This window comes from Aulonocara stuartgranti (genome assembly GCF_965226115.1).
Source record: "Aulonocara stuartgranti genome assembly, chromosome: 1".
NCBI classification, from domain to species: Eukaryota; Metazoa; Chordata; class Actinopteri; order Cichliformes; family Cichlidae; genus Aulonocara; species Aulonocara stuartgranti.
In genome coordinates, this window is record NC_138939.1 from 27,450,115 (window position 1) to 27,476,358 (window position 26,244).

The following is a 26,244-nucleotide window of genomic DNA, read 5'->3' on the forward strand; positions in this document are numbered from 1 at the left end:
TTCTTTTTTACTAAGGATTTAATTTGTTGATATTCTAAAAATCTTTTCTTGTTGATCCCATATTGTGCAACTAGTCTGTCAAATGGAATAAATTCTGTTCCCTCTAATATATGTTCTAAGTATTTAATTCCTTTACAACTCCATTCTGGGAAATTAATCATATTATTGTTTTGTAATATGTCAGGGTTATTCCAGATAGGTGTACGTTTGCATGGGATTAATGAACACTCCGTTATTTTTAGAAACTCCCACCATGCTGTCAGAGAAAAGCTGATGTTGATACTTTTAAAGCATTCATGTCTTTTGATGTTTGAGCTAATAAATGGTAGGTCTGAAATCTCTAGATCCTTGCATAGTGCCTGTTCAACATCTAGCCAGGGCTCATCTAAGAAGGTATGTTTTGACCATTCTGAGATGAACTGAAGCCTGTTGGCTAAGAAGTATTGGTGAAAATTAGGCAGATCTAATCCTCCTCTATCCTTGGTTCTTTGTAGCGTTTTTAAGCTGATACGCGGGGGTTTATCTTTCCAAAGGAATTTGGAAATATATGAATCCAGAGATCTGAACCAATCTTGTGATGGTTTGTTAGGGATCATCAAAAATAAGTAATTTATTTTTGGCAAGATCATCATTTTTATAGTGGCGACCCTTCCCATGAGTGATATGGGTAAAGATTTCCATCTAGTCAGATCGCCTTCTACTTTCTTTAGAAGTGGGATATGGTTTAATTTAGTTAAGTCTGAAAGCTTAGGAGAAACATTAATACCTAAATATTTAATATTTCCGGATTGCAGTGGGGCAGAGGAAGAATTATGGAAGGAGCAGTTAATGGGGAGAACTGTAGATTTTGGCCAGTTAATTGAATAATCTGAAACTCTTGAAAACCAGTTTATTAGAGTAATTACCTCAGAGAGGTTGGTTTGTGTGTTTTGCAGAATAAGCAACACATCATCCGCATAGAGACTGATTTTATGTTCTATGTTCTTACATTTTATGCCCTTAATTGTTGTAGCCTGTCTAAATGCTGCTGCTAGAGGTTCGATAAAAATTGCAAAAAGTGAAGGGGAGAGTGGGCATCCCTGTCTGGTGCCCCTCAGGAGACAGAAGCTGGAGGATGTCTGGTCATTTGTTCTGATACGAGCTGTTGGGGAATTGTATAATATTCTTATCCAGTTTATGAAAGAGTTTCCAAAACCAAATTTGTGTAAAGTTGCGAATAAAAATTTCCAGTTAACTCTGTCAAATGCTTTTTCTGCATCTAGAGATAATGTTATGGTTTCGATGTTTTTATTGTATGAGTAGTCTATTAAATTAAGTAATCTACGAGTGTTTGTTGAGGAGTGCCGACCTTTTATGAAACCAGTTTGGTCAGGATGAATTAAGAGGGGGGTTATTTTCTCCAATCTCTTTGAGAGAGCTTTGCAGATTATTTTAAGGTCCACATTTAAAAGAGAAATTGGACGATAGCTTGAGGGAAATAAAGGGTCTTTGCCTGGTTTTAGCAGGAGACTAATGTTGGCAGAATTCATATTTGGTGGTAGTCTGCCATTTTCCTCGATTTCCTGCAACATGCCGTGGAATACTGGTGCCAGAATTGTCCAGAATTCTTTGTAGAATTCTGCAGGGAAGCCGTCTGGACCTGGAGCCTTATTATTGGGCATGCTTATCAGGGCTTCCTGGAGTTCACTTGGCGTCAGTGGCGAATCCAGTTCCATTGCTTGACTGTCTAGTAATTTTGGAAGAGTTACGTTGTCAAGAAACAGATCAATTTCATTTTTAGATGGGTTTATTTGTGGTGAGTATAAAGTTTCATAGAAATCCCTAAAAATGTTGTTTATTCTTCCAGGGTCATATATTGTGTTCCCCGATAAATCTTTAGCAGCACATATAGTTGGTTTTTCTTTATTTATTTTTAACTGGTTGGCTAGAAATCGACCTGATTTGTTACTGTGTTCAAAATTCTGCAAGCGTAGTCTTTGTATAAGGAATTGTGTTTTTTTATTAATAGTTTCATTTAATTCTAGTTTTGTCTTGCGTATTTTGTTCAATGTTTCCTGATCTTGGTCGCACGCGTAGGCTTCTTCTAGTGATTTGATGGTTTTTTCTAATTCCTGAATATTTTTGTTTTCTTCTTTCTTTTTGTGTGATGAGAAAGAAATTATTTTACCTCTCATCACAGCTTTCCCTGCTTCCCATAGAACAGAAGCAGATATTCCGGGAGTGTCATTAAAGTCTAAATATGAAGTCCATTCCTTTTTAAAATATTTAATAAAGTCTTCATCTTTAAGCAATGATATATTAGATCTCCAGTTTTTACTTGGCGTAGTATTATTCTTGTGCATTAGTGTTAAAGATACAGGAGCATGATCGCTGACAGCTATAGGATGAATCTCAGTGTCTGAAATGTCACTCAGCAGTGAGCTGCTGACCAGAAAATAATCCAGATGAGAGTAAGAGTGATGAACATGCGAGAAAAAAGTATATTCCTTACTGTTGGGGTGAAGGGAGCGCCATGCATCGCGAAGGCCAAAGTCGCTCATATACTGTTTGATTATATTTGTGGATTGCCAATTGCGCTGAGTTCCTGTTGTGTTGAGCCTATCCATTTTTCCATTTAGTCCATGGTTGAGGTCACCGCCAAGAATGAGTGTGCAATCGAGGTGTTCAGAGAGTGCACTAAAAAAACCGTGGAAGAATGAGGGTTCTTCCATATATACTTACAATACATAGTTTTTTGTTCAATATTGATAGTTTAATAATTAGAAATCTACCCTCTGGATCTATAACTGTATCGAGTACTGTAAAATTAACATTTTTATGTATTAAAATTGCTACTCCCCGTTGTCTAGAATTATAACAGGCTGCAAACACGTTAGGAAACTCAGGTGTTTTAAGTTCGTTTAAACCTGTGACAGGTCTGTGAGTTTCTTGTAATAAAACAACATCTGCCTGTAGTTTTTTAAGCTGGTTAAATATCTTTAACCTCTTTCCTCTGGTGCCAGCTCCATTTACATTCCATGTGACAAACCTCAGCATGCCCATAATTGTGTGTGTATGTCTAATGATGTACGCTGGGTGTTTCCTTTAGACAGGTGGAGAGAATGTGGAAACATCCCTTGTTTGTAAATAGAAAGAGAGAGAGAAAAAAAAAAAGTGTGGTGAGAGGCTCCATAAGTCTGACTATGTGTGTGAATATTCACTAATATGAACAAGCGTGGCTTGTGTTATGTGTCCTGCAAGTCTGTGCGTGCTGTGAGGCTGTTGTGAATGTGCTGCCGTTGAGCGGATGTGTTTGCGTGATCGTGGTGTGAAAATATGGAGAAATAGAGGGTGTTGTTTGTAGGTGAGTGGGGAAGTAGGTGATCACAGCAGTGAAAGACAAGAGAAAGAAAGAAACCACATGAACTGTGAGCAACAACAAAAAAAAAGAAAGAAACGAAACGGAAACATTCCAATTAAAGTAATGACGGAGGGTGACGGCGTTATATCTGCTATGACATCATATTGATATTACTAGGTTAAACCCATGTTAAAGGAGAAAGTGTGAATGAATAAGAAAAGAGTGTAGCGGGTTCTTATCTGGAGTGCAGTCAATATAACCACGGTGTGGTGCCGAGGTCGCGGTAGAGCTGTCCGTCCACGTATAGCCGGTCTACGGCGATGACAGCACGGGAGCCTTTCTGGATGAAGCTACGTCGAACTGGGAACAGGACCTTGCGTCGTTCCAGGATCTCTTTGGGGAACTGGTCGTTCACGCTGAAGTCCGTTCCTTTCAGCTCTCTGCCGCGACTCTTCACCTGTTCCTTCTGTTTGAATTGACCGAATTTGGCCACAATAGGCCGTGGTCTCCCGGTCCGCGACCTCACGCCCCCCAAGCGATGTACTCTATCGAAGTCGATATTCTTTACGGTGTCCTCCGGCAGCTTCACGTGGGTTTTGATGAAGCTTTTCACCGTTGCCTCCGCGTCCTCTCCGGCAGATTCTGGAATACCAGAAAACACAAGATTATCTCTCATGCTACGGGCTTGTAGATCGATAACGGACTCTTTTATTTTTTTATTTTCAATGTTTAGCTGGGTCACGTTATCGGTGAGAGATTTGACCGACTCCCGTAGCGTGGTATTTTCAGCGGCAAGCGTTTCCACCTGCTGCTGGCTGAATTCCAGGGATTCTCTCAGAGATTTAAATTCCCGGTGTAAAATCTCCACCAGGGACAGCTTCGCATCGAAACTGGACAATCGCTTGTCGATTGACTCCAGGATGTCTGCGATGTCTTTGCCGGCAGGCAATGTTGTACCGGGGGAGTCTGCCGGGCGACATCTCTTCGATGACGGCGTCTCAATTTTGGCCGGGGAGGATGCACTCTGGGCCTTCTTCATTACTAAATCTTGAAAACAGCGGTCGATGTAATCTTGGAGAGCGTCTAAACTCTCCCCGTTGTCCTCCAGGGTGTTAGAGATGATAAAACAGATGTTGTTAGTTATATGACAATTGATTAGTATATTTGGTAATACTGAAGCTTGAAAAACCTTTGTTAAACTCTCTGCTACCATTTGCTTTTTTTCCGCCAATTCTCCGGCGTCTGACGTCACCTACAACATGGGTCGCTTACCTTACTCCATTCAGTTGAGAACCGTCTGAGGGATGCGTTAGGGAGACTCTGCTGCTGCTCTTCAAAGGTTCCTTTAAGAACAACAAGGTGGTTGTTCATAGTATTTCTTATTATGTGAAATCATTACAACTTTTTTTTCTTGAAAATTAACTAATCTCTCATCAATTTAAAGGTCCAGATGAAATTTAATAGAGCTTTTATTAATGCCATGGATGGAACCGGTATGTTGCCTTTAGCCATTAACAAGGTAAGCTAAAATGTTTGTTTTTCAGTTTTACAGTGTAAAATGAATGCATTATACATGTACTCTGGTATTTCTTCCCCGCAGAGACCTGGGAGCACTACTTCTTTACAGCCCAGTGAACTATCCAGGTTTGAAAACCATCATACTGCAAACCCTGTCACCCTGCAAGCTGTCCGCTGTCTTCAGCCAGGCAACAAAGCCAGAGATGAAAATGGATGGCGCTTGTCATCAGCTCCAGACCCAAGGAACGGAGGAGGTGCATGAGCCTTTTGCACAAGCCTAACAATTCTGTGCTGAGCTGGGATTTGACAGTGCACTGAATCAAATACAGGTTGTTCTAAACGGCTTAACAACAGAGAAAAAACAAAATTCTTTTCCCACAGTCAGGATGAGCTGGAGCTGCAGTAACTATAGAAGCAGAAATAGATTAAATGGTATTAAAAATAAATGGCATTGAGCATGCATATGATTGCTTTAGCTTTAGATGGAAAAATCCAAAATACTATCGGTAGCAAAATGTAGTGTCTTGTTTGTTAAATCTGTCAAACTGCCTGCAGGATTGTGATTTTATGGTGATATTATGCAGGAAAACAGGAAAAGATTATTACTTCTATATGTACCTATGTGTTTTATGACAGTTTGGTATTGAAAAATAAAAGAAAGAAGATATTATGCAGGAAAACTATTAGTCTGTGGTTATACTGACTTGTTTTCTTCTTTTCCAGTTTTAGAACAAGCTGAACTGAAGTGAAAGGGAAATTTATTTTGTTGGCTGATTTTCTTTAAGAACGCCAATGAGCATATTGTATATGTTACACTTGAAGATAAAGTGGTTGCACCCACAGCTTTTTCTGACACTATATAGAGCGACCTAAAATTTTCTACCAATGAACACGTCTTTGATAACAAGGAATAGATAGGTAACTGAACCCATGGCACTGAACCTGCTCACAGTGTTGTGTGTCTCTACAGAAATTCCCCAGTTTAGAGAACCTGATTCCCATCAGACATTGCATCCTGCAAAGGTGAAAACTGTCATTCTGAAGACTGAGAAACTACATCCAAAACCCCCTGTGGAGGGTAGAGACAGGTACCCTGTACACAGTGATGCAAAAACACAGACAGGCCCAGACACGCACACACTCTCTCTCTCTATCTCTTCACGGTGCGTGTCAGTTTACAGGTTGATGAGTACATGAGAGCTGAGCACTCAGTGTTGGTGTATGTTGGCACATATTGTCTCTGCCCTGGGGATGTATACTTGTCTATTAATGATGCACAGCTACCTTCCACGCACAAACCTGTAATCTGGCTAAATTGTAAAGGTGAAAGATTTATCATGATATACGATCCTAAATCCACCGGAAGGCAACTTTAAAACCTGTAATTTATAAATTGTAGATATGGTTAATTATGTGTCATTTTAAATGCACCACTGCTGTTTATTTTGATGTTATTTTATTTTTTTTACTTTTCCATCATCAAGTACTTCAATAATGTGCCTTGGCAGTAATGTGGATTGCAAACATATTAACCAGGATGAAAGCTTTCATAAAAAAGTTTACTATTTTAATTAGAAATTCCTTTTAACAAGGAACCCACAGTGGTTAATATCAAATGACAAAACCACATACTTACAAAGAATTCATTGTCGTCTGTGTGCAGTACACAGTAAAGTATATGGTTCTACTTTCAGGTCCGCCACCACCAAGTCACCCCATGAAGCCCTGCCTAAACTAAAAGAGCACTCTGTGAACTGCTCTAGGCAGGCAAGTATGTGCATGTGTAGCTGCTTTCATGTAAACATACACTTCAGCACTGTCTCAACTTGACAACACTAGTGCACTGTATAATTTTATCTTTCTGCTTCAGATGTTTTTCTTATCTTGGTAAGCCAATGGATATTATTCATCCTCTTTTCAGGCAGCATGCCCCTGGTAAATGTTGACTTAAAGTTACTTTTATTAAAGGGTTTGTTTGTTTTTTACTGGAAATGACACAGGCATCTCCCAAAAGATAATAAGACGATGTACAAGAGGCATCATTGTGAAAAAATATTTCTCAGCTTTTATTTACATTTGAGCAAAAAGTGTCATGTCCAGAATTATTCATTCCCTTCTCAATAATCAATAGAAATGCCTTTATTGGCTATTACATCAATCAAAGGCTTGGTCTGCACACTGAAATTTGGAAGCAAGACCACAAAGTTGTGAAAGTAAAGAAAACAAGAAAGAAGAATCAGAATCAGAATCAGAATGGGTTTATTGCCAGATGTTGAGGTTTACAACATTAGGAAATTGCTGCGGTGCTTCAGTGCAGACAATAAGAATTAAAGTGCTATGTAGAAAGAAAGATATGTGCATGAGATATACATGAGATATATACATGAGAATAAGAATTAAGAGTGCTACGTAGAAAGATATATATACATGAGTGCAGGTGGTGATCAGTGCCAAACATGGAATGATGCAGTGACACAGCGTAGGGTCATGTGTTAGTGGCGGGGACAATCATGTGGTTATTGTTCATGTGTCCAACAGCAGAGGGGAAGAAACTGTTCTTATGGCGAGAGGTTCTGGTGCGAATGGACCGGAGCCTCCTGCCTGAGGGGAGCAGGTCAAACAGACTGTGTCCAGGGTGAGAAGGGTCAGCTGAGATCCGGGCTGCACGCCGCAGTGTCCTGGAGGTGTACAGGTCCTGCAGAGATGGGAGTCTGCAGCCAATCACCTTCTCAGCAGAGCGCACAACACGCTGCAGTCTCTGTTTGTCCCTGATAGTGGCTCCAGCGTACCACACGGTGATGGAGGAGGTGAGGATGGACTCGATGATTGCAGTGTAGAATTGCATCATCGTCCGTGTTGGCAGGTTGAATTTCTTCAGCTGCCTCAGGAAGTACATCCTCTGCTGGGCTTTCTTGATGACGGAGGTGATGGTGGGCTCCCACTTCAGGTCCTGGGTGATGGTGGTACCCAGGAAGCGGAATGAGTCCACAGAGGTGATGGGGGTGTCAGTCAGGATGATGGGGGGGAGTGGGGCTGTGTGCTTCCTGAAGTCCACAATAATCTCCACTGTCTTCTGGGCATTCAGCACCAGGTTGTTGTGGCTGCACCAAGACACCAGACGTTCAACCTCCCTCCTGTAGGCAGACTCGTCCCCGTCCGAGATGAGCCCAATGACGGTGGTGTCGTCTGCGAACTTGATTAGCTTGACAGACTGGTGGGTGGAGGTGCAGCAGTTGGTGTACAGGGAGAAGAGCAGAGGAGAAAGAACACAGCCCTGAGGGGAGCCGGTGCTGATGGTCCGGGAGTCCGAGACATTCTTTCCCAGCCTCACATGCTGCTTCCTGTCCGTCAGGAAGTCAGTGATCCACCGGCAGATGGGATCAGGCACATTCATCTGGGAAAGCTTGCCTCGGAGATGGTCTGGAAGGATGGTGTTGAAGGCAGAGCTGAAGTCCACAAACAGGATCCTGGCGTAGGTTCCTGGGGAGTCCAGATGCTGCAGGATGAAGTGTAGGGCCATGTTGATGGCGGCGTCTACAGACCTGTTGGCTCTATATGCAAACTGCAGGGGGTCCAGGAGGGGGGCCGTGAGGGTCTTGAGATGGGAGAGAACTAGGCGCTCAAAAGACTTCATGACCACAGATGTCAGAGCCACGGGTCTGTAGTCATTTAGTCCAGTGATCCTAGGTTTCTTGGGGACAGGGATTATGGTAGAGGACTTGAAGCAGGCAGGCACATGACATGCCTGCAGTGAGGAGTTGAAGATGCCAGAAAACACTGGGGCCAGCTCGTTTGCACAGTGTCTGAGGGTGGCAGGAGACACACCGTCTGGGCCGGGAGCTTTCCGAGCATTCAGACTCCTAAACTGCTTCCTCACATCTGCTTCATGAATATGAAGAGTTGTGGTCGGAGGAGGTGGTGTGAAATCCTCTTTTGTGTGGGGTGAGGGGGCGGGTGTTGCAGGTGAACAGTTTGAAGGTGGTGATGGCTCTATGGAGGGGGGAGAGGTGGGGGAATTAGTGTCCAAAGTGCCTCTATTGTTGGGGTCGTTGAAGGTGTGAAGGCTGCTTGATGGCTCGTCAAAACGGCAGTAAAAGTCGTTAAGGGTGTTGGCTAAGAGCAAGTCATCAGTGGAGTGGGGGGTTTTAGGCTTGTAGTTTGTTATATTCCTAAAACCTTTCCACACAGAGGCCGAGTCATTCTCTGAGATCTGCTGCTGCATCTTCTCAGAGTGCTGATGTTTGGCAATGTCCACTTCTTTAGTGAACCTGTACTTGGCCTCTCTGTAGCAGTCCCTGTCTCCGCTTCTGAACGCCTTACTCTTTTCCAGCCACAGCTTTTTGAGTTTAGGAGTAAACCAGGGTTTGTCATTGTTATAACTCACCCTGGTGCGTGATGGCACAATGCTGTCCTCACAGAAGTGGATATAGGAGGTGACAGTGTCCGTAAACTCGTCCAAGCTGTTAGAAGCAGCCTTCATTGTGTCCCAGTCTGTAGACTCCAAACACGTGCGAAGCTCCTCCACAGCCTCGTTGCTCCACAGTTTTTTGGTCCTCACGACAGGTTTGGAGAGCTTCAGCCTCTGTCTGTACGCGGGGATTAGGTGGATCATGACGTGGTCAGAAAGTCCGAGTGAAGCGCGGGGCACCGCGCGATAGGCCCCGCTGATCGTACTGTAACAGTGGTCTAATGTTCTCTCCTCTCTGGTCGGGCATTTAATATGCTGCTTATATTTTGGAAGCTCATGGCTCAGATTGGCTTTGTTAAAGTCCCCAAGAGCAATGATGAGAGAGTCCGGGAATGTCCGCTCCGTGTGGAGAATCTGCTCCGCGAGTGCGCACTGAGCTGCCTGCGCATCTGCGTCTGGCGGGATGTAAACAGCGGCCAGGATGAATGAAGCAAACTCCCGCGGAGAATAAAACGGTTTGCAGTGAATAAAAAGATATTCCAGAGAGGGAGAGCAGTGCTGAGCAATCACTGTTACATCTGTGCACCAGCCACTATTGATGTAGAAGCAGACACCTCCACCTTTGGTTTTACCGGAGAGAGCGGCCTGCCGGTCCGCGCGCAGCAGATGAAAGCCCTCCAGCTTGAGCGCGCAGTCCGGGATGTCCTCACTGAGCCACGACTCCGTAAAACATAAGACACAGGAGGAGGCAAAGTCTTTGTTCATGCTTCTCATCAGGGCCAGTTCGTCTATCTTATTCCAGAGTGAGCGAACATTAGAAAGGAAGATCCCAGGAAGGGCCGTTCTCAGTCCGCGTTTCCTCAAACGCACGAGTACGCCGGCTCGCTTACCTCTCTTTCGACGTCTCACAGAACAGACGATGTAGGAACACTATGTACACGATGTAGACCTCATAATAAAATATTGTTAATAATAAATAAGGGTGGAAGGGCTATGGAGATTAAGGGATGGAGACTGCACATCTCTTGGTGTTTCCCTGGATAAGCTAGAGGAGGTGGCTGGGGAGAGGGAGATCTGGGCTGCTCTGCTAAGGCTGCTGCCTCTGTGACCCGGCCCCGGATAAAGCGGAAGAAGATGGATGGATTGCACATCTGCCGAAATATTGCACAGGAGGAGCAGAATATTGTACGGAAACAAAAGGAAACTCACAAATGCACACACACACACAAATAGTAATAATAATAAATAGCAAGTAGCATCAACAGAATAATTGTAAGAAACTCTCAGTTTGTATTTATGTTCCGGGAAGAAGCTGTTCTTTAGTCTGTTGGTTTTGCAACTAATGGATCTGAACCTTTTTCCAGAGGGCAGGGTGTTGAGTAGATGGTGGTTAGGATGGAGGCAGTCTTTTATGATTGCCCTTGCTATTGAGGAATATCTAGTGCTGGCATTGGAGTCCAGGGTGCAGTTTTTATCTTGCTGAAGTCCATGACCACTTCCTTGGTTTTCCTGGTGTTGAGAGTTAGGTTATTGTAGTCACACCACTCATTGGGTATGTGGTCATTTACTGTGATTAGGTCACCTGGTCCATTGGCTGAAAAATGACCCCCATTAGGTTCCCACCACCATGTTCGACAGTGGGGATGGTGTTCTTTGGGTTGAAGGCTTCTCTTTTTTATTTTTTACCCCAAATGAAGGAAACATCATCGTGACCAAACAATTCCGTTTTCGTTTCATCTGACCAGAAGTCTTCTTCTTTATCCAGATGAGCATTTGCAAAGGCCAAGCAAGTTTTTGTGTGCCTTATCTGGAGAAGTGGTGTCCTCCTTGGTCTGCATCCATGAAACCCAGCAGTGTGCAGTATCTGTTGGACTGTCTGCCTTGAGGAATTGCCACCAGCAGAGCCCAGATTCACCAGGATGGCCTTGGTGGTTATCCTTGGATTCTTTTTCACCTCTCTCACTATCCTCCTGGCCAGCACAGGTGTTACTTTTGGCTTCTGACCACATCCTCTAAGATTTTCCACAGTGCGGAACATCTTGTATTTTTTAATAATACTTTCCACTGTAACCACTGGAACTTGAAAACATGGCCTTGTAGCTCTTTCCTGACTTGTAAACAGCCACAATGTGCAGCCAGAGGTCATCACTGAGCTCCTTTCTCCTAGCCACGACTTTCCACCAGTGTTGGTCAAGTTACTTGAAAAAAGTAATCAGTAACTAATTACTGATTACTTCCCCCAAAAGGTAATCCTGTTACTTTGCTGATTACTTATTTTAAAGAGTAATTAATTACTTAGTTACTTTTTAAAAACACGATTTACAACCTGAATAGGTGATAAAGCGATAGATCTTTCAGTCCAATTCTACTTTTTCTGCATAATCCGTCATATAATATGTAATCAAATGGAAAAGTCTCTTTTTAAAACTTGTTTTATTAGTTTTAATCTTTTAACTTTAGGCATCAAGCAAAAATTAAATTATATGCAACATTCTCTGACTGGAAGATATTTGTTTAACATTTAAACCTATTTTCTGCACATTCCAGCACATAAAATAAAATATTTTATTGTGTTTACACTCAGTCTTTCAAATAAATGCAAGTGAAACACAGCGGAAAATAGATAAAATCAAAGACTCAACGGTTCTGTTGCTCTATTTTCACCTGTATAGCAGGAGCAGGGTAGGCGGAGGTTTACCCTGGTGCAGGTGATTTAGCTTCTTCACTTGTATTTCGAAATACTCGAAGGCGGGTATTTCGAAGTCGCAAAAGAATGACGTCACAAGAAGGTGATTGGTCACTTGCAATGTTGAACCTGGAACAACATTAATTATGATGATGTGGGAACAATGCTGACACGAGGAAATCAGATCGTCCTTACATGGTTACATTAGACTAGTCTTTCAAACAAGGCTCCAGTGTTTCCCTGGTTTCTGCTGGATGTGTAAATAAGGGTTTGCTAGCAAGCTTAGTGTACACTGTGCAGTATCAGTCACTTGCTTGATTCCTTATGACTATAGGAGCTGTGCTACCAGTGTATGCAGTGGACCCAAAGAAATGTCCCAGTGTATCTGAGGAGACAGCAGCAGGCAGATGAGAGAGCACTGGAGAAACTCCTATTTCTTAAACAACAAGAGAGGGATGAGCAGTACATGGAGGAAGAACAGGTGGGAGCACGTGTACACTTCAACTGCCATAAAGCAACATTTACATCCATTAACTTGATCTTTTCCCAGAGGTAAAACTTGACCAAAGACACTAGTGATCATCCTCTGAGAAACATTTAATTTCTCAGCAACACATGCAACGGTTCAGTAAGACAATATAATCTGCACTGAAGCGTCACCCAAATAATGGACGTAGCATCATCACGATGACTGAAAACATGGCGTTGGTTCGGTCAGGCCACAAAGTCTCAAGTCACAAAGCTCAGTCACACTGTCAATCATATGAGCACATAACCAGACTCGGCAGTACTGTCTTTATTCTGCTACACATACAATTAACAACACATGGGATCTAACTAATGCAAAACCAATACACTACCAGTACTGAATACAGCACTTATAGACATACATGAGTTGATCAGTGCAGTCCTTTATTTTAAGAGTGTCCCAGGTCATTTAAAGTTTTTAATATGCTTAAAGAAATAGATATTCTCTTTTCTATATTGTGACTTTTTTTTAAAGTTGTAGTTCACTTGAGAGTATCTTAGGAACCATTGTTTGTGGTCAAAAACAAAACCATGTCTCCATTCAAAAAATGGGATGTGAGAGCTGAAACTTGTCATGTTATGCCGCTGTTACATGTCACAACAAGTTAAAACGTCAGTCGTACCTTTGGAAAAAATTCACCAGAATTCTCTAACCACTTCTCATTCCTTTATATTTTGATAGGAAAATGGAAAATAGCTACAGTGGGGCAAAAAAGTATTTAGTCAGCCACCGATTGTGCAAGTTCCCCCACCTAAAATGATGACAGAGGTCAGTAATTTGCACCAGAGGTACACTTCAACTGTGAGAGACAGAATGTGAAAAAAAAAATCCATGAATCCACATGGTAGGATTTGTAAAGAATTTATTCATAAATCAGGGTGGAAAATAAGTATTTGGTCAATAACAAAAATACAACTCAATACTTTGTAACATAACCTTTGTTGGCAATAACAGAGGTCAAACGTTTACTATAGGTCTTTACCAGGTTTGCACACACAGTAGCTGGTATTTTGGCCCATTCCTCCATGGAGATCTTCTCGAGAGCAGTGATGTTTTGGGGCTGTCGCCGAGCAACACGGACTTTCAACTTCCGCCACAGATTTTCTATGGGGTTGAGGTCTGGAGACTGGCTAGGCCACTCCAGGACTTTCAAATGCTTCTTTTTATTTTTATTTTTTTTACTTTGATTTTTATTAGGTTATTTTATCATTGTGGACATACAGTAAAGAAAATAACAAACAGACATACATATAAACAAACATAGAGTCTGGAGTTTACATATCTTTCTCCATTTATCACATTGCAGAAAAAAAAAGAAAACCTATTATGTTATTTCATTTGTGTCACTTCTGAATGTTTTCCACTTCCTCCATAGTCTGTCGTATTTACCTCCCATCAGTCTAATGTTGAGTGTTATTTTTTCCATCTCTGAGATATCCTCTACAATACTGATCCAATCCCGCTGGGTGGGAGGATCTGGATGTAACCACTTCTTTGTAATTGCTTTTTTTGTTGCGGCCAGAATTATTTTGACTAAATACACGTCCTCTTTTTGTATGTATTCTTTTATGTTTCCTAGATACATCACTTGGCAAGTATTTGGGAATGTATAACTCAAAATATTATCCATATTCATTTTTAAGTCTTCCCAATACTTTTTAATTTTAATGCATTTCCAGAATACATGAGAATGATCCGCTTCCATTTCTCCACACAATCTCCAACAATTTTGTAAACTTGAGGTCAGTTTGCTTTTTATTTTGGGTGTAATGAAAAAACGTGTCAAATTTTTCCAACAAAATTCCCTCCACAACGGCGAATTAGTTGTACTGTGTTGCAATTCACACATATTGAGCCATTCTTTCTCTGTTATTTTTATGGTCAGTTCAACTTCCCATTTCTTTTTAATATAGAGTGTTGAATCTTGTCTATTTTCTTCTAATGACCTATAGAAGGTGGAAATAGTTTTAAATTGTTTATGTTCATAGCAATCTTTTACTTTTCCGACAACCCCCAGTGGTTTCCCAAGCCAGTCAGATTTTATTTGTTTTGCGTAGTAGTCCCTAACTTGCAAATATCTAAAGAAATCTCTATTTTCCAATTTGTATTTGTTTTTTAGTTGTTGGAAACTCATTAGTCCTCCGTTTTTCATAAGGGTACAAACTGCTGTAATCCCTTTTAGTTCCCACTGTTTGAATGTTTGGTCCAATTGTCCTGCCTTGAAATTTTTATCATGTCTAAACCATCTGAGTATAAATAATTGTTCTTTTAACTGACATTTTTCTATTACTGTGTGCCATATGTCTAATGTAAATTTCACAATTTGATTCATTCCACTTTTATTCTTTGTCATTAAATGTTTGTCAGAGATAAAAATCTGAATGTTGTTTCCCTCGATTTCTTTCTCAATTTCCTTCCATCTTGCCTCATATTCTGGTCTACACCAACCAGCAAGTGGTCTGAGTTGGGCTGCATAGAAGTATTCCCTTAGGTTCGGCAAGGCCATCCCTCCCTTGCGCTTCGGGAGTTGCAGTGTTGTTAGTCTTATTCTGGGCTTCTTCCCACCCCAAATAAACCTTGATATCATCTTGTCCCATATTTTGAATTTTTTTTGAGCTATAGGAAGTGGGAGTGACTGAAACATGTATAACAGTCTTGGGAGAACATTCATCTTTATTATTTGGATTCTTGAGTAGAAGTTTGTAGGTGTTGCCGACCACCGTTCTAGATCTTTTCTAATGTTGCCCTCCACCTGATTATAGTTTATGTCCGCCATATCTGATAATGATTTTGTCAAGGTTACGCCCAAATATTTCATGTTGTTCGAGTGCCAATTTAATTTGTATTCGTCTCTGATCTTTTGGGAGGGTATATAATTGAATGATAGAATTTGTGTTTTGGATACATTAATTTTATAGCCTGATAAGTATTCAAAGGTATGGAATAGTTGCATCAAAATTGGGAAGCACTTGTCAGGGTTTCGTAGAAAAATAATAACGTCATCAGCAAACAATCCAATAAGGTGTTTTTGTCCAGCAAGGGATACCCCCTCCAACTTTGAATGTTGTCGCACTGCTTGTGCTAGTGGCTCAACATATAAAGCAAAAAGAATTGGTGACAAGACACAGCCCTGTTTTGTACCTCTATATAGCCGAATTCTATCTGTCAGACTGCCATTCACCTTGATTCTAGCTGTAGGTTGATTATAGATTGTCCTTATACATTGTATTGAGCTGTCCTTAAACCCGAATTTTTCCAATACTCCAAATAGGAAGAGCCAGCTTACGCTATCAAATGCCTTTTCTTGATCTAAGCTAATTAACACAGTACTGATATTCGTTTTTTCTGCATTGTCAATAATGTGAAGGACTCTCCTTATATTGTCCTGTGCCTGACGTCCCTTGATGAATCCAGTTTGATCCACTTCTATCAGATCTGGTACAAATTTTTGGAGTCTTTTGCTAATGATCGAAGCGTACAATTTATAGTCGTTATTTAGGAGGGAAATGGGTCTATAATTCTTGCAGTATTCTTTGTTTTTTCCTTCTTTGGGTAAGATTGTTATAATAGCTTCTCCCCATGATGGTGGAGCTATTCCCTGATTCAGAGTCCAGTTGAAGCAAGATAGAAGAAGTGGCTTGAGTTCTTCTTTGAAAACTTTGTAAAATTCAGCCTGAAAGCCATCGCTTCCTGGGGCTTTATTTGTTTTTTGTTCGGCAATAACTGTATCTAGTTCCTTATCTGAAATCTGTGAAATCAGTAACTTGTTTTGGGTATCTCCTATGGAGGGCAGATCCAGCGGGTCAAGAAAATTTTTTATTGTCTCAAGGTCTGCGGCTGCCGGTTGTGAATACAGTCTCGTGTAATATTTTTTAAATTCATTTTCTATCTCATTAGGCATATAGTATAATTTGTTACTATCCAAATTTCTTACTTTATCAATAATCCTTGATCTCTGCTTTTTACGCAGTCTACTGGCAAGTATTTTAGTTGCTTTGGGCCCTGATTCGTAATAGGTTTGTTGCATATACCTAGCCTTTTTTTCTACTTCTTCTTTTAGTAATTCATCAATTTGGTTTCTGATGTCTGATATTTCTTCTAGAATTTCAGGATTTTTAAGTAGTTTATGTTCCCTCTCCAGATGTTTAAGTTTTTCTATCAAATTTTTATATAGGGCCAGTCGCGCTTTTTTTGTGTGCTGCTGTTAGGGCTATGAGTTTTCCCCTTAAGACTGCCTTTAATGCATCCCAAAGTATAGTTGGGCTCACATCTCCGGTATCATTGTCTTCTATATACATTTTTATATCTTCTTTAATTTTCTTAACATGTTCATCCCTATTTAAAATACCCAAATTAAGTCTCCATGCTGTATGTATTTTCCTATTATCGAGACTGATTTCTAGACTAATCAAACTATTTGAAAACTAGTTTGATTAGTTTTCAAATGCTTCTTACGGAGCCACTCCTTTGTTGCCCGGGCGGTGTGTTTGGGATCATTGTCATGTTGGAAGACCCAGCCTCGTTTCATCTTCAAAGTTCTCACTGATGGAAGGAGGTTTTGACTCAAAATCTCACGATACATGGCCCCATTCATTCTGTCCTTAACACGGATCAGTCGTCCTGTCCCCTTGGCAGAAAAACAGCCCCATAGCATGATGTTTCCACCCCCATGCTTCACAGTAGGTATGGTGTTCTTGGGATGCAACTCAGTATTCTTCTTCCTCCAAACACGACGAGTTGAGTTTATACCAAAAAGTTCTACTTTGGTTTCATCTGACCACATGACATTCTCCCAATCCTCTGCTGTATCATCCATGTGCTCTCTGGCAAACTTCAGACGGGCCTGGACATGCACTGGCTTCAGCAGCGGAACACGTCTGGCACTGCGGGATTTGATTCCCTGCCGTTGAAGTGTGTTACTGATGGTGACCTTTGTTACTTTGGTCCCAGCTCTCTGCAGGTCATTCACCAGGTCCCCCCGTGTGGTTCTGGGATCTTTGCTCACCGTTCTCATGATCATTTTGACCCCACGGGATGAGATCTTGCGTGGAGCCCCAGATCGAGGGAGATTATCAGTGGTCTTGTATGTCTTCCATTTTCTGATGATTGCTCCCACAGTTGATTTTTTCACACCAAGCTGCTTGCCTATTGTAGATTCACTCTTCCCAGTCTGGTGCAGGTCTACAATACTTTTCCTGGTGTCCTTCGAAAGCTCTTTGGTCTTGGCCATGGCGGAGTTTGGAGTCTGACTGTTTGAGGCTGTGGACAGGTGTCTTTTATACAGATGATGAGTTCAAACAGGTGCCATTCATACAGGTAACGAGTGGGGGACAGAAAAGCTTCTTACAGAAGACGTTACAGGTCTGTGAGAGCCAGAGATTTTCCTTGTTTGAGTTGACCAAATACTTATTTTCCACCCTGATTTACGAATAAATTCTTTACAAATCCTACCATGTGGATTCATGGATTTTTTTTTTCACATTCTGTCTCTCACAGTTGAAGTGTACCTCTGGTGCAAATTACTGACCTCTGTCATCATTTTAAGTGGGGGAACTTGCACAATCGGTGGCTGACTAAATACTTTTTTGCCCCACTGTACATTATGCAAGTATGTGCACATGACACTGCATTTGTGTAATCATGAACTTTAGCACTATCTCACCTTGACTGTTCTAGATACACTTCTGCTTCTGCTTTGGTGTTTTTTCCTGTTAGTAACCTTATTGTTTTCATCCACTTTCACTACTCACATGACATCGTTTTCAGGCAGTAGATTTTATTATTTTAAAAATACTACCTGTTTAGACAGAGACAATTAATTTGTAATAATAATAACACATAGTTGGATATTATCATTTCTAAGAGGATATTCCCTCAAAAGTTACCAAGAATAAACAGAGTGAAAAGAGAGCTGCACTGGACCAGTTTATCACTATGCAACTCTGGTTCTGTTTGATGTGTAAATAATGGATTGTTACTATGCCTGATTCATTGACACATGCACAAACAAACATGAAAATACAGTACATAAGGCAAAAACAGAGTTTATACAAATCTAACAAGCTTAAAAGTCAATATTTGATCAATTGACCACATTTATTCTCTATTCCCCACAGCTTGAACTCTCGTAAACAAGCTTTGTTGTCATTTCTGTAAGAAGTCTCTAGTCTTCCTGAAGAACACTCAACATTCTCCTTTGGATCTTGGCTGGCTTTTGTTCTCGTCTCTGTCAAGATGATCCCACACTGTTTCTGATCAATGACAGCCATACTGAGATGAAATGTTGAGGACATGTTGAACCGTCAGTAACTGCAGCTGTTTTTGCTGCTGTTAGCTGTTGCTTACTGGTGTTAATGAAACCTTCTTTGAAGTGAACGTAACTTTATTGAACTGTGACACATGACGTAAACTGTTATGCAAGAATTTAGTTATACTGTTTATGAGAGGGAACTCTTGATATATGACTGACAGCGGTTGCTTGTCTCTATGTGTGTTGGTGTGATCCCCATGAAGGACTAGCCAGCTGTGCAGCTAGCATACTGTTAGCTTATAACCAGCCTTTTCATTGCCCAAGCACTATTTTATGCCTGTTTTCTTTGGTATTTTCATAGATTAATGCTTGAACGATTCAAAGGTCAGTGATAAGGGACTCAGCAAATGACAAAACATTGCTCTGATAATGGTTAGGCACAAGGGCTGACTAAAAATGAGTGAAAAAGCAGACAATTACATACTCAGAAATAATGGAGAACTGTTGTTTAAGAACAACAAATAAGAAAAATTAAGAAGAATCACACACACACACACACACACACACACACAACATATCACAATGTTGCTAACGATATATTTAGGAATCCAAAAAGTCATCTTAAGTTAATTTGGTGAGTTTGATATGCTTTGCTTATAATGTTTTTATTATTATTCTGTTTTGTTGTTTTTCTTTTCATTATGGACTTTCTGATAAGGCTTTTTTGTTTTGCTTTTTCTGGAAGGTGAAACTGAAAGAACAGGTGGCTTCATTCAACCTGCAAATGTCAGAGAAGGAGCTGACTCAGCTTCCTGTGAATTCTGTAAGATAAATGAAAACTGTGATTATTCCCACACTCCCATAACCATTTACATCACAGTTTTGGTGATTCGCAGTTACTGTTCAAGTTTCATGTGAAATGACTCAGTGAACAGTGACTAGCGATTTTAACCAGATGACGTCATGACTCATTTATAAAATGTAATTTATTTCGATCATGTAAGCAATATCCATCAAGCAAAGCACAGTATTAAAATTTAGACCACACTCTGGGTTTTCTGTAGAATTCCTTCATCTTCCTGGCTCGGCCACTCACGCCTCCCAGGATTATCCAGCAGCATCGTTACATGAACGAGCTTCAGATTCAAATAGACAGACGACAGAAATTCAAGGCTCAAGAAGAACAGGAACGTCGTGTCACGGAGTGTTTAGACCAGCTACATCTGATTAAGGGGTGTGTAAAGGTGCCACAAGCCAGATGTTTCAAATAATCATATGTTGTGATCACAAATACATCATGTAATGTTTACCTGTGTGATTTAGAGTAGCTTTGCAGCAAGCCCAGCAACTCCAACGTAAACGGGAAAAGGCTAAGCAATACAAGAGTGCTCTGGACACCCAGGCAAGTCAAAGTTACTTTCAAACTTGACACAAAGGCACAAATTCTTGCTAAGAATTGTGTTCAGTCGCCAGTGTTGGGAAGGTTACTTTTAAAATGTATTCCATTACAGATTACAGAATACATGCCCCAAAATGTATTCTGTAACATATTCCGTTACGTTACTCGATGAGAGTAACGTATTCTGAATACTTTGAATTACTTAATATATGCTGTTTACAACTACGTGAATGTACTATTGCTGTGATTTATTACTGTTACTGACGGTCCGCGGCTCCGAACTGTAGTAAAGGGACCTCTGGCTAATACGTCGGGTTCGTGTCGGGCTTGTAGCTGAAAACTAGCTTTACTTTGTTGTCTGGGTCAACTTTGTTAGCCAGAGACAGAGAGAGGCGTTGAAAGGCTGCTCCAACGGAACTTATTGTTTCGGAGGAAAACACGAACACGGTGTACAGTCGAGTCTTAACAGCTTACTTACAGCTGGGCTCGTCAGACACTCTTCTTGGCTGAAGTGGTTATTATTATATTTACATGCTTCCAGCTCCCGTTTCTGCTCAATGACAGCTCGTACTTTTCCTTTTTCTCCCTCCCTCGCTCACAAACACATAACGGGTATGGCAGTCCATTCTCCCTGCAGCACGGACTACACTGCCCATGAGGCTACGTTCTTTAGAGCTATACCTGTAGCATTCTCCCTATTAGCTTAGCACAACAACAACAAGGTGCTCTCTCACCCAGGAAACACGCAGAGAGAGCGTCACCCTGTAACCATGGCAACCGTAACGCTGCCGCCTGGAACAACAGAACAGCTGTCAAACAAAACCCAAACAGTCCTGACCCGCAACAATATGAAACAGGAAAGTACCGCCGTGTAATCCATTTATTTCAACAAAGTAACTGTATTCTAAATACCACCTTTTTAAACGGTAACTGTAACGGAATACAGTTACTCATATTTTGTATTTTAAATACGTAACGGCGGTACATGTATTCCGTTACTCCCCAATACTGTCAGTCGCATAGTCTTGGTAGCGAATTTGGAATGAATTCAGCGCAAGCAATTATCGGTATGAAACTAATGTACCATATTAAAAAAATTTTCCATAGTCCATAAACGGTTACAAAAAAAAGTTACAAAAACTCACGGGTGAGGCTTTGGACCTCTAAACACAGCACGCAAAACTTATAGGGAGAATGTAGGGAAACTGTCCAGAAAAGTAGTTTTCACGTTTTTGTCATGTGACCATCTGCATTCAGTCTAAAATCTAAAATCAAACTGTTAATTTGCCCTTAGATGTCTGAAAAGAAGCGCGCAGAACCTCCAGATTACCACCCTGACAGCTCCACGTTCAGCCGCCGTGAGACAGCAGCGTGCAAAGCAGAAAGCCGCGAAAGGGCGCAGAAGGTCACCATCCCTCCATAACAGTTTAACATTTCACTGTTAGCCTTATCATACTGCAACAACATTAGTCATACTTGCTCTGTGCGTATTCGGTCCATTGTTGTATTAAAACTGCGATGTGTGATGCGTTTCACACTGACAGATCTTCCAGGTAAATTTTAGTGCTGCCACCAAGAGAACGAAAGAACTGCACAACCAACAGGCACAGCTGGAGAAGGAAAAGGAGATGTTGAGACGCAATAAAATGGAGTAAGTAAAGGCAAATAAAAGAAATGGACCAAAAAGAACATGTAAGGAAAAAGAAGACATAATAACTGTGAAACGTACTTTCTTCTTCTCGTGGTTTCGTTTCTGTCCAGGCTAATGCACGATCGTATCAAACGCTTTGAGAAGATGCAGGACATCAGCAAGTCACTAGAGCAAGACTGGAGTCGCAGTGTGAAGCACAAATACCAGCAAGAGGAAGACGAGAGGCGCTTTCGGAGGTGTGCGGGGGCAGGATCACACTAACTTTTATAGTTAGTAAAATACAGCATCTCTTTGATCCATGATGTAATTACTGACACTGATCTTCTAAGAGCCTCTGGACCTCTAATGAATCAGAGTCCAAAATTTACTCTTTTTTTAGCCCTATTTTTGAGTCTTACTGCCTCCTGGGGGACATATTTGCCTCTTTAGCTGCTTGATGCTCCTCTTTGTTTGCCAGATAGTCATTAAATCTATGTCTGTTGTCTATTTCTTCCAGTCTTTTATATCTTTTTCACTAAATACACAAATATATTAAAGTTGATGTCTGATGCATGATACACATATGAGAAAGAAAGTGCACCTTCTTTCAATTCTAAGGTTTTATGTATCAGCACATAATACATTTGGTCCTGCAGGTTATGAAATTACTTCAGTATATTCAGATGAACAGCACATATCCTCCTAAAACCAAGAAATTCATTCTCGGGTGACAGAAGCCTGAGACCTCTATACGTGATGGCACCCAGAGTCGATTATGGCTCCCTGCTCCCCTGCCATTGATTTAAATAAATAATATTTATGCTGGTGGCCAAAATATTTCATAAAACTGTTATTAGGCAATCAGGTTTTTGGAAATGTTAGAGCTCAAAAACTGCAGGAAGGTTCGTATCTGAAGGCAGGTTAAAATCTGAAAGCTTTCCTCAATGTATCTGTGTACATGGCATGACTCAGATACCCTAGTATCCAGACATACTGGGTCATTTTCATAGCAAGTTCAATAAATTAAGCTTCTTCAAGATTAGGCAATCGGTCAAAGTAACAAATGATGGAAAATATTAATCACTTTGTGAATCTTCAGAATTTGTGAAGTGGAGTCAAATATATTCTGGTAAGGGATGAGGCAGAGAATTACATTATAGCACGAATCGAGTAAAAGTTAGGATTTTTTGTATTGAGGGGGAACTGTGGAGTTGGGTGCTACTCCTCTGTTATTTACTACAAGCACAAACTTTCACATCAGTTCTGAAAGATCGTACGGTTACGGTGTAACCTTGGTTCTCTTAGTGAGAGACTATCTCTCCACCGTGAGGCCACTCGGAGACGCGTTCCGATCAAACAATCACCGGTGTCACGTCTGCACAGCTGTTTTATACGTATGCTGTGGGGCGTAGCCGGGCGTGCCGGAGTGTCTTAAAGAAATATCCACGCGCCACGACCAAGGGGGGTCGTACCCTGTACATATGGAATACGTAAGGTGTGGAGAGATAGTCTCGACATGCTAGAGAACTCTAAATCAAATAATCATTCCACATGCAAATCACAAATCTCTACAATAGAAAAAAATAGATGTCACATATTCTCCTTTACATTTCTTTTCACACTTTGAGCTTTAACTGTTTCTCCTTTAATTATGTTGCACCCAGACTGGAAAATAAATTCTGGAAAATGGTAGCGAATGGACACATGCACTAGTTTCTCTGATCTTTTTTCCCTCACAGTCTCAACTTGAACATGTCCATCATTCAAAATACAGCTCATAATAATTCTGTCTCCCTGTGGTTAGGTCTGCTGGTCTCCTCCTGGTTGATAAGCTTGCAGAGTACAGGCGATGTAGCCAGTGTAAGAGGAGAACCACCAACTATGGAGAGACCAACATCTGGAAAGACTCTCATTACCTGTCTGGTACACAGTTCATGATCTGAGGACATGAATGTGAATAAACAACCAAACCTCAACTTATTGTGTGATGATTACCTAAACAAAAATTACAAGGTTATGTACATTGGTGTGAAAAAGTGATCGCCCCTTCCTGATTTCCTATTTTTGTATGTTTGTCACACTTAAATGTTTCAGATCATCAAAGAGATTTAAATATTAGACAAACATAACACAAGTAAACACAAAAGGTGATTTGACTAGGCCACTCCAACATCTTTATTTAGTTTTTCCTAAGAAATTCAGAGATGGACTTGCTGGTGTGTTTGGGATCATTGTCCTGCTGCACAACCCAAGTGTGCTTCAGCTTGAGGTTACGAAGAGATGGTCAGACATTTTGGTAGAAAGCCAGAATTCCTGCTTCCATTTGCCACAGCAGGTCTTCCAGGTCCTGAGGCAGCAGATCAACCCCAGACAACCAAACTGCCACCACCATATTTTACCAGATCATTTCATTTTTATCATCCATCCATCTTCTTCCGCTTATCCGGGGCTGGGTTTTGGGGGCAGCAGCCCAAGCAGAGAAGCCCAGACCTCCATCTCCCCAGCCACCTCCTCCAGCTTGTCTGGGGAAACATCAAGGCGTTCCCAGGCCAGCCGAGAGATATTATCTCTCCAGTGTGTCCTGGCTCTGCTCCGGTGCCTCCTCCCAGCATGTCCCTGGCATATTTTATCAGATCATTTTATTTTTATCACGTCATCATATTTATACGTTGTTCCTTTTCTAAAATGCTGTGTTAGTTTTATGCCAGATGTAACAGGACTCCAACCTTCCTTTTCATGATCTGAAACATGTAAGAGGGACAAATACGAAAAACACTAGGAAATCAGGAAGAGGGCAAACACTTTTTTTAAACCACTGCATATATGATACTTTAATGGTGTGATGTTCAGGGTGCTGTTGTTTTTCTAAATTATTTTTGCTACCCATTTTTGCATGTTAGAAAACTCTCCTCTAACCATAATCTCTTCATTTCTCTGATATGTTACACATGATGACTGTCCTGTACCACTGTTTCTTGAATAGACACAGATAAATGCAGCTACATGTCTCTCTCTTCTTTGCTGGCTGGTAGATTTTTATGAAAATAGTCTGTGTTTGGGCAATAATCGTCTTATGAAGAAGGCACAAGCAGTTAGGTCCATAAGTGGACAATGACAGCATTTAAAATCCACCACACTGGACTTTAAATCCATGAATCCATGAATCAGGATGTGATAGAAGTGCAGACTTTCTGCTTTAATTTAAGGGGTTTAACAAAACTTTTGCATTAGTAGGAATTATTATTATTCCCTCATTTTCATAGGCTCAAACATAACTCAACAACCTACCATAACTACACAAACTAACTACAGTACAAGGACTGTTTTAATACTGGAATGTAAATCCTTTGTTTTCAGTAACTCCCTGAAGTCACTGACTGCAAATAAAAATTACCTGTTTGTACCACATTCTAAAGCTGTGGGACAGGATGTTCATTTTTATTCTCCCTCATGTGCTTCGATACTTCCATGTAATAAACACAAGTATTCCATAAAAAGTGCTTGTGGTAAACTTGATTGTTGCTTTTTTTGTATTCTTAAAAGATTTATGATCACATGGAAAGCATTTTATACTGGGTTAGTCACTTTTACTTCAAATGGAACTTATATTCCTGATATTCTGTTTATTTCTGTTAACATTGCTGTTTTTTTGTTGCTGTTTTTTTTATATGAGCATTGGGCCTGAGTTGACAGTAGCAGCGATTCAGACTGAAAACAGCAGGAAAAGAAAGAAAGGAAAAGAAAAAAAACGTGGGACATTTCAGGTGTTTGTTTTAAGCTTCACCAGACCCAAGACATCGCACGGAAGTTTGCATTACTCACAGACAAGATTTTACAACTTAAAGGTCAAGCTGTCAACTATTATCTTTAGCGACATCAATCACAAGGTTTAAGAAAAGAAAATGATACACGTTATCCTGCTTTGTTTGTGCCAGAGCGGAAAATCCCAACTGAATTTACAGCTGCTTTGTTTTTGTTTTTTTATTTGACCTTAACTGTGACCGTTATTCACTGCTGAGGGTGAGCTGCTTGTACATGTACTGAACATGTCTAGTGTTTGCATGCATGCAGCCAGTTTCCTTTTTAAATGTTAGATCATTTTGAATACAGCTGAAATGCAGCGACACCTACCGAATTTTCCTACAATACCTTATAACCACGGACAACTGCTCGGGACTCCAGGCCAGTGGAGGGCCTCCAAGAGCCGACAAACTTCAAGGTGCAGCAGTAAAAAGGTGCAGTTTGCAGCGACAGCAGGAGAGACCTGGCCTGCCCCACCTCACTTGTTTCACTCACTTTAAAAGTGAAAGGCATGATTTTGTTCAGCTCTACTTTCAATGGCACGCAGTCTTTGCATATGGAGGTCATAATAGAAACACTTCCTCAGTATTTTCAGAGTAAGAAAATGTTTACATTTCATATTTGGTTTGTTCATGTTAAAATATTTATAACGTGACTTCTGTTACAGCTCACAGGCTTGAGCA

General features: G+C 40.9%; 2 protein-coding genes across 2 annotated transcripts; one reads left to right on the forward strand and one right to left on the reverse strand.

The window, feature by feature from the left end:
• Window positions 1-1,734: 1,734 nt before the first annotated feature.
• On the forward strand, window positions 1,735-23,703 carry LOC309711973 (coiled-coil domain-containing protein 81-like; the record flags this gene model as incomplete). The annotated part of the gene is made up of 14 exons (XM_082542561.1): window positions 1,735-1,795; window positions 4,627-4,699; window positions 4,785-4,859; window positions 4,941-5,112; window positions 5,829-5,946; window positions 6,553-6,655; window positions 12,287-12,433; window positions 19,477-19,554; window positions 19,796-19,965; window positions 20,055-20,133; window positions 21,425-21,535; window positions 21,675-21,781; window positions 21,892-22,017; window positions 23,565-23,703. The coding sequence occupies exons 3-14, from the start codon at window positions 4,791-4,793 to the stop codon at window positions 23,701-23,703; spliced, it is 1,419 nt and encodes a 472-aa protein (XP_082398687.1). The 5' UTR covers window positions 1,735-1,795; window positions 4,627-4,699; window positions 4,785-4,790.
• LOC309709414 (uncharacterized protein) lies at window positions 3,591-4,611 on the reverse strand (the record flags this gene model as incomplete). The annotated part of the gene is made up of 2 exons (XM_082538032.1): window positions 4,298-4,611; window positions 3,591-3,982 (listed from the first exon to the last, which is right to left on the reverse strand). Exons 1-2 carry the CDS (start codon window positions 4,551-4,553, stop codon window positions 3,591-3,593), a joined length of 648 nt encoding a protein of 215 aa, XP_082394158.1. The 5' UTR covers window positions 4,554-4,611.
• Window positions 23,704-26,244: the final 2,541 nt, after the last annotated feature.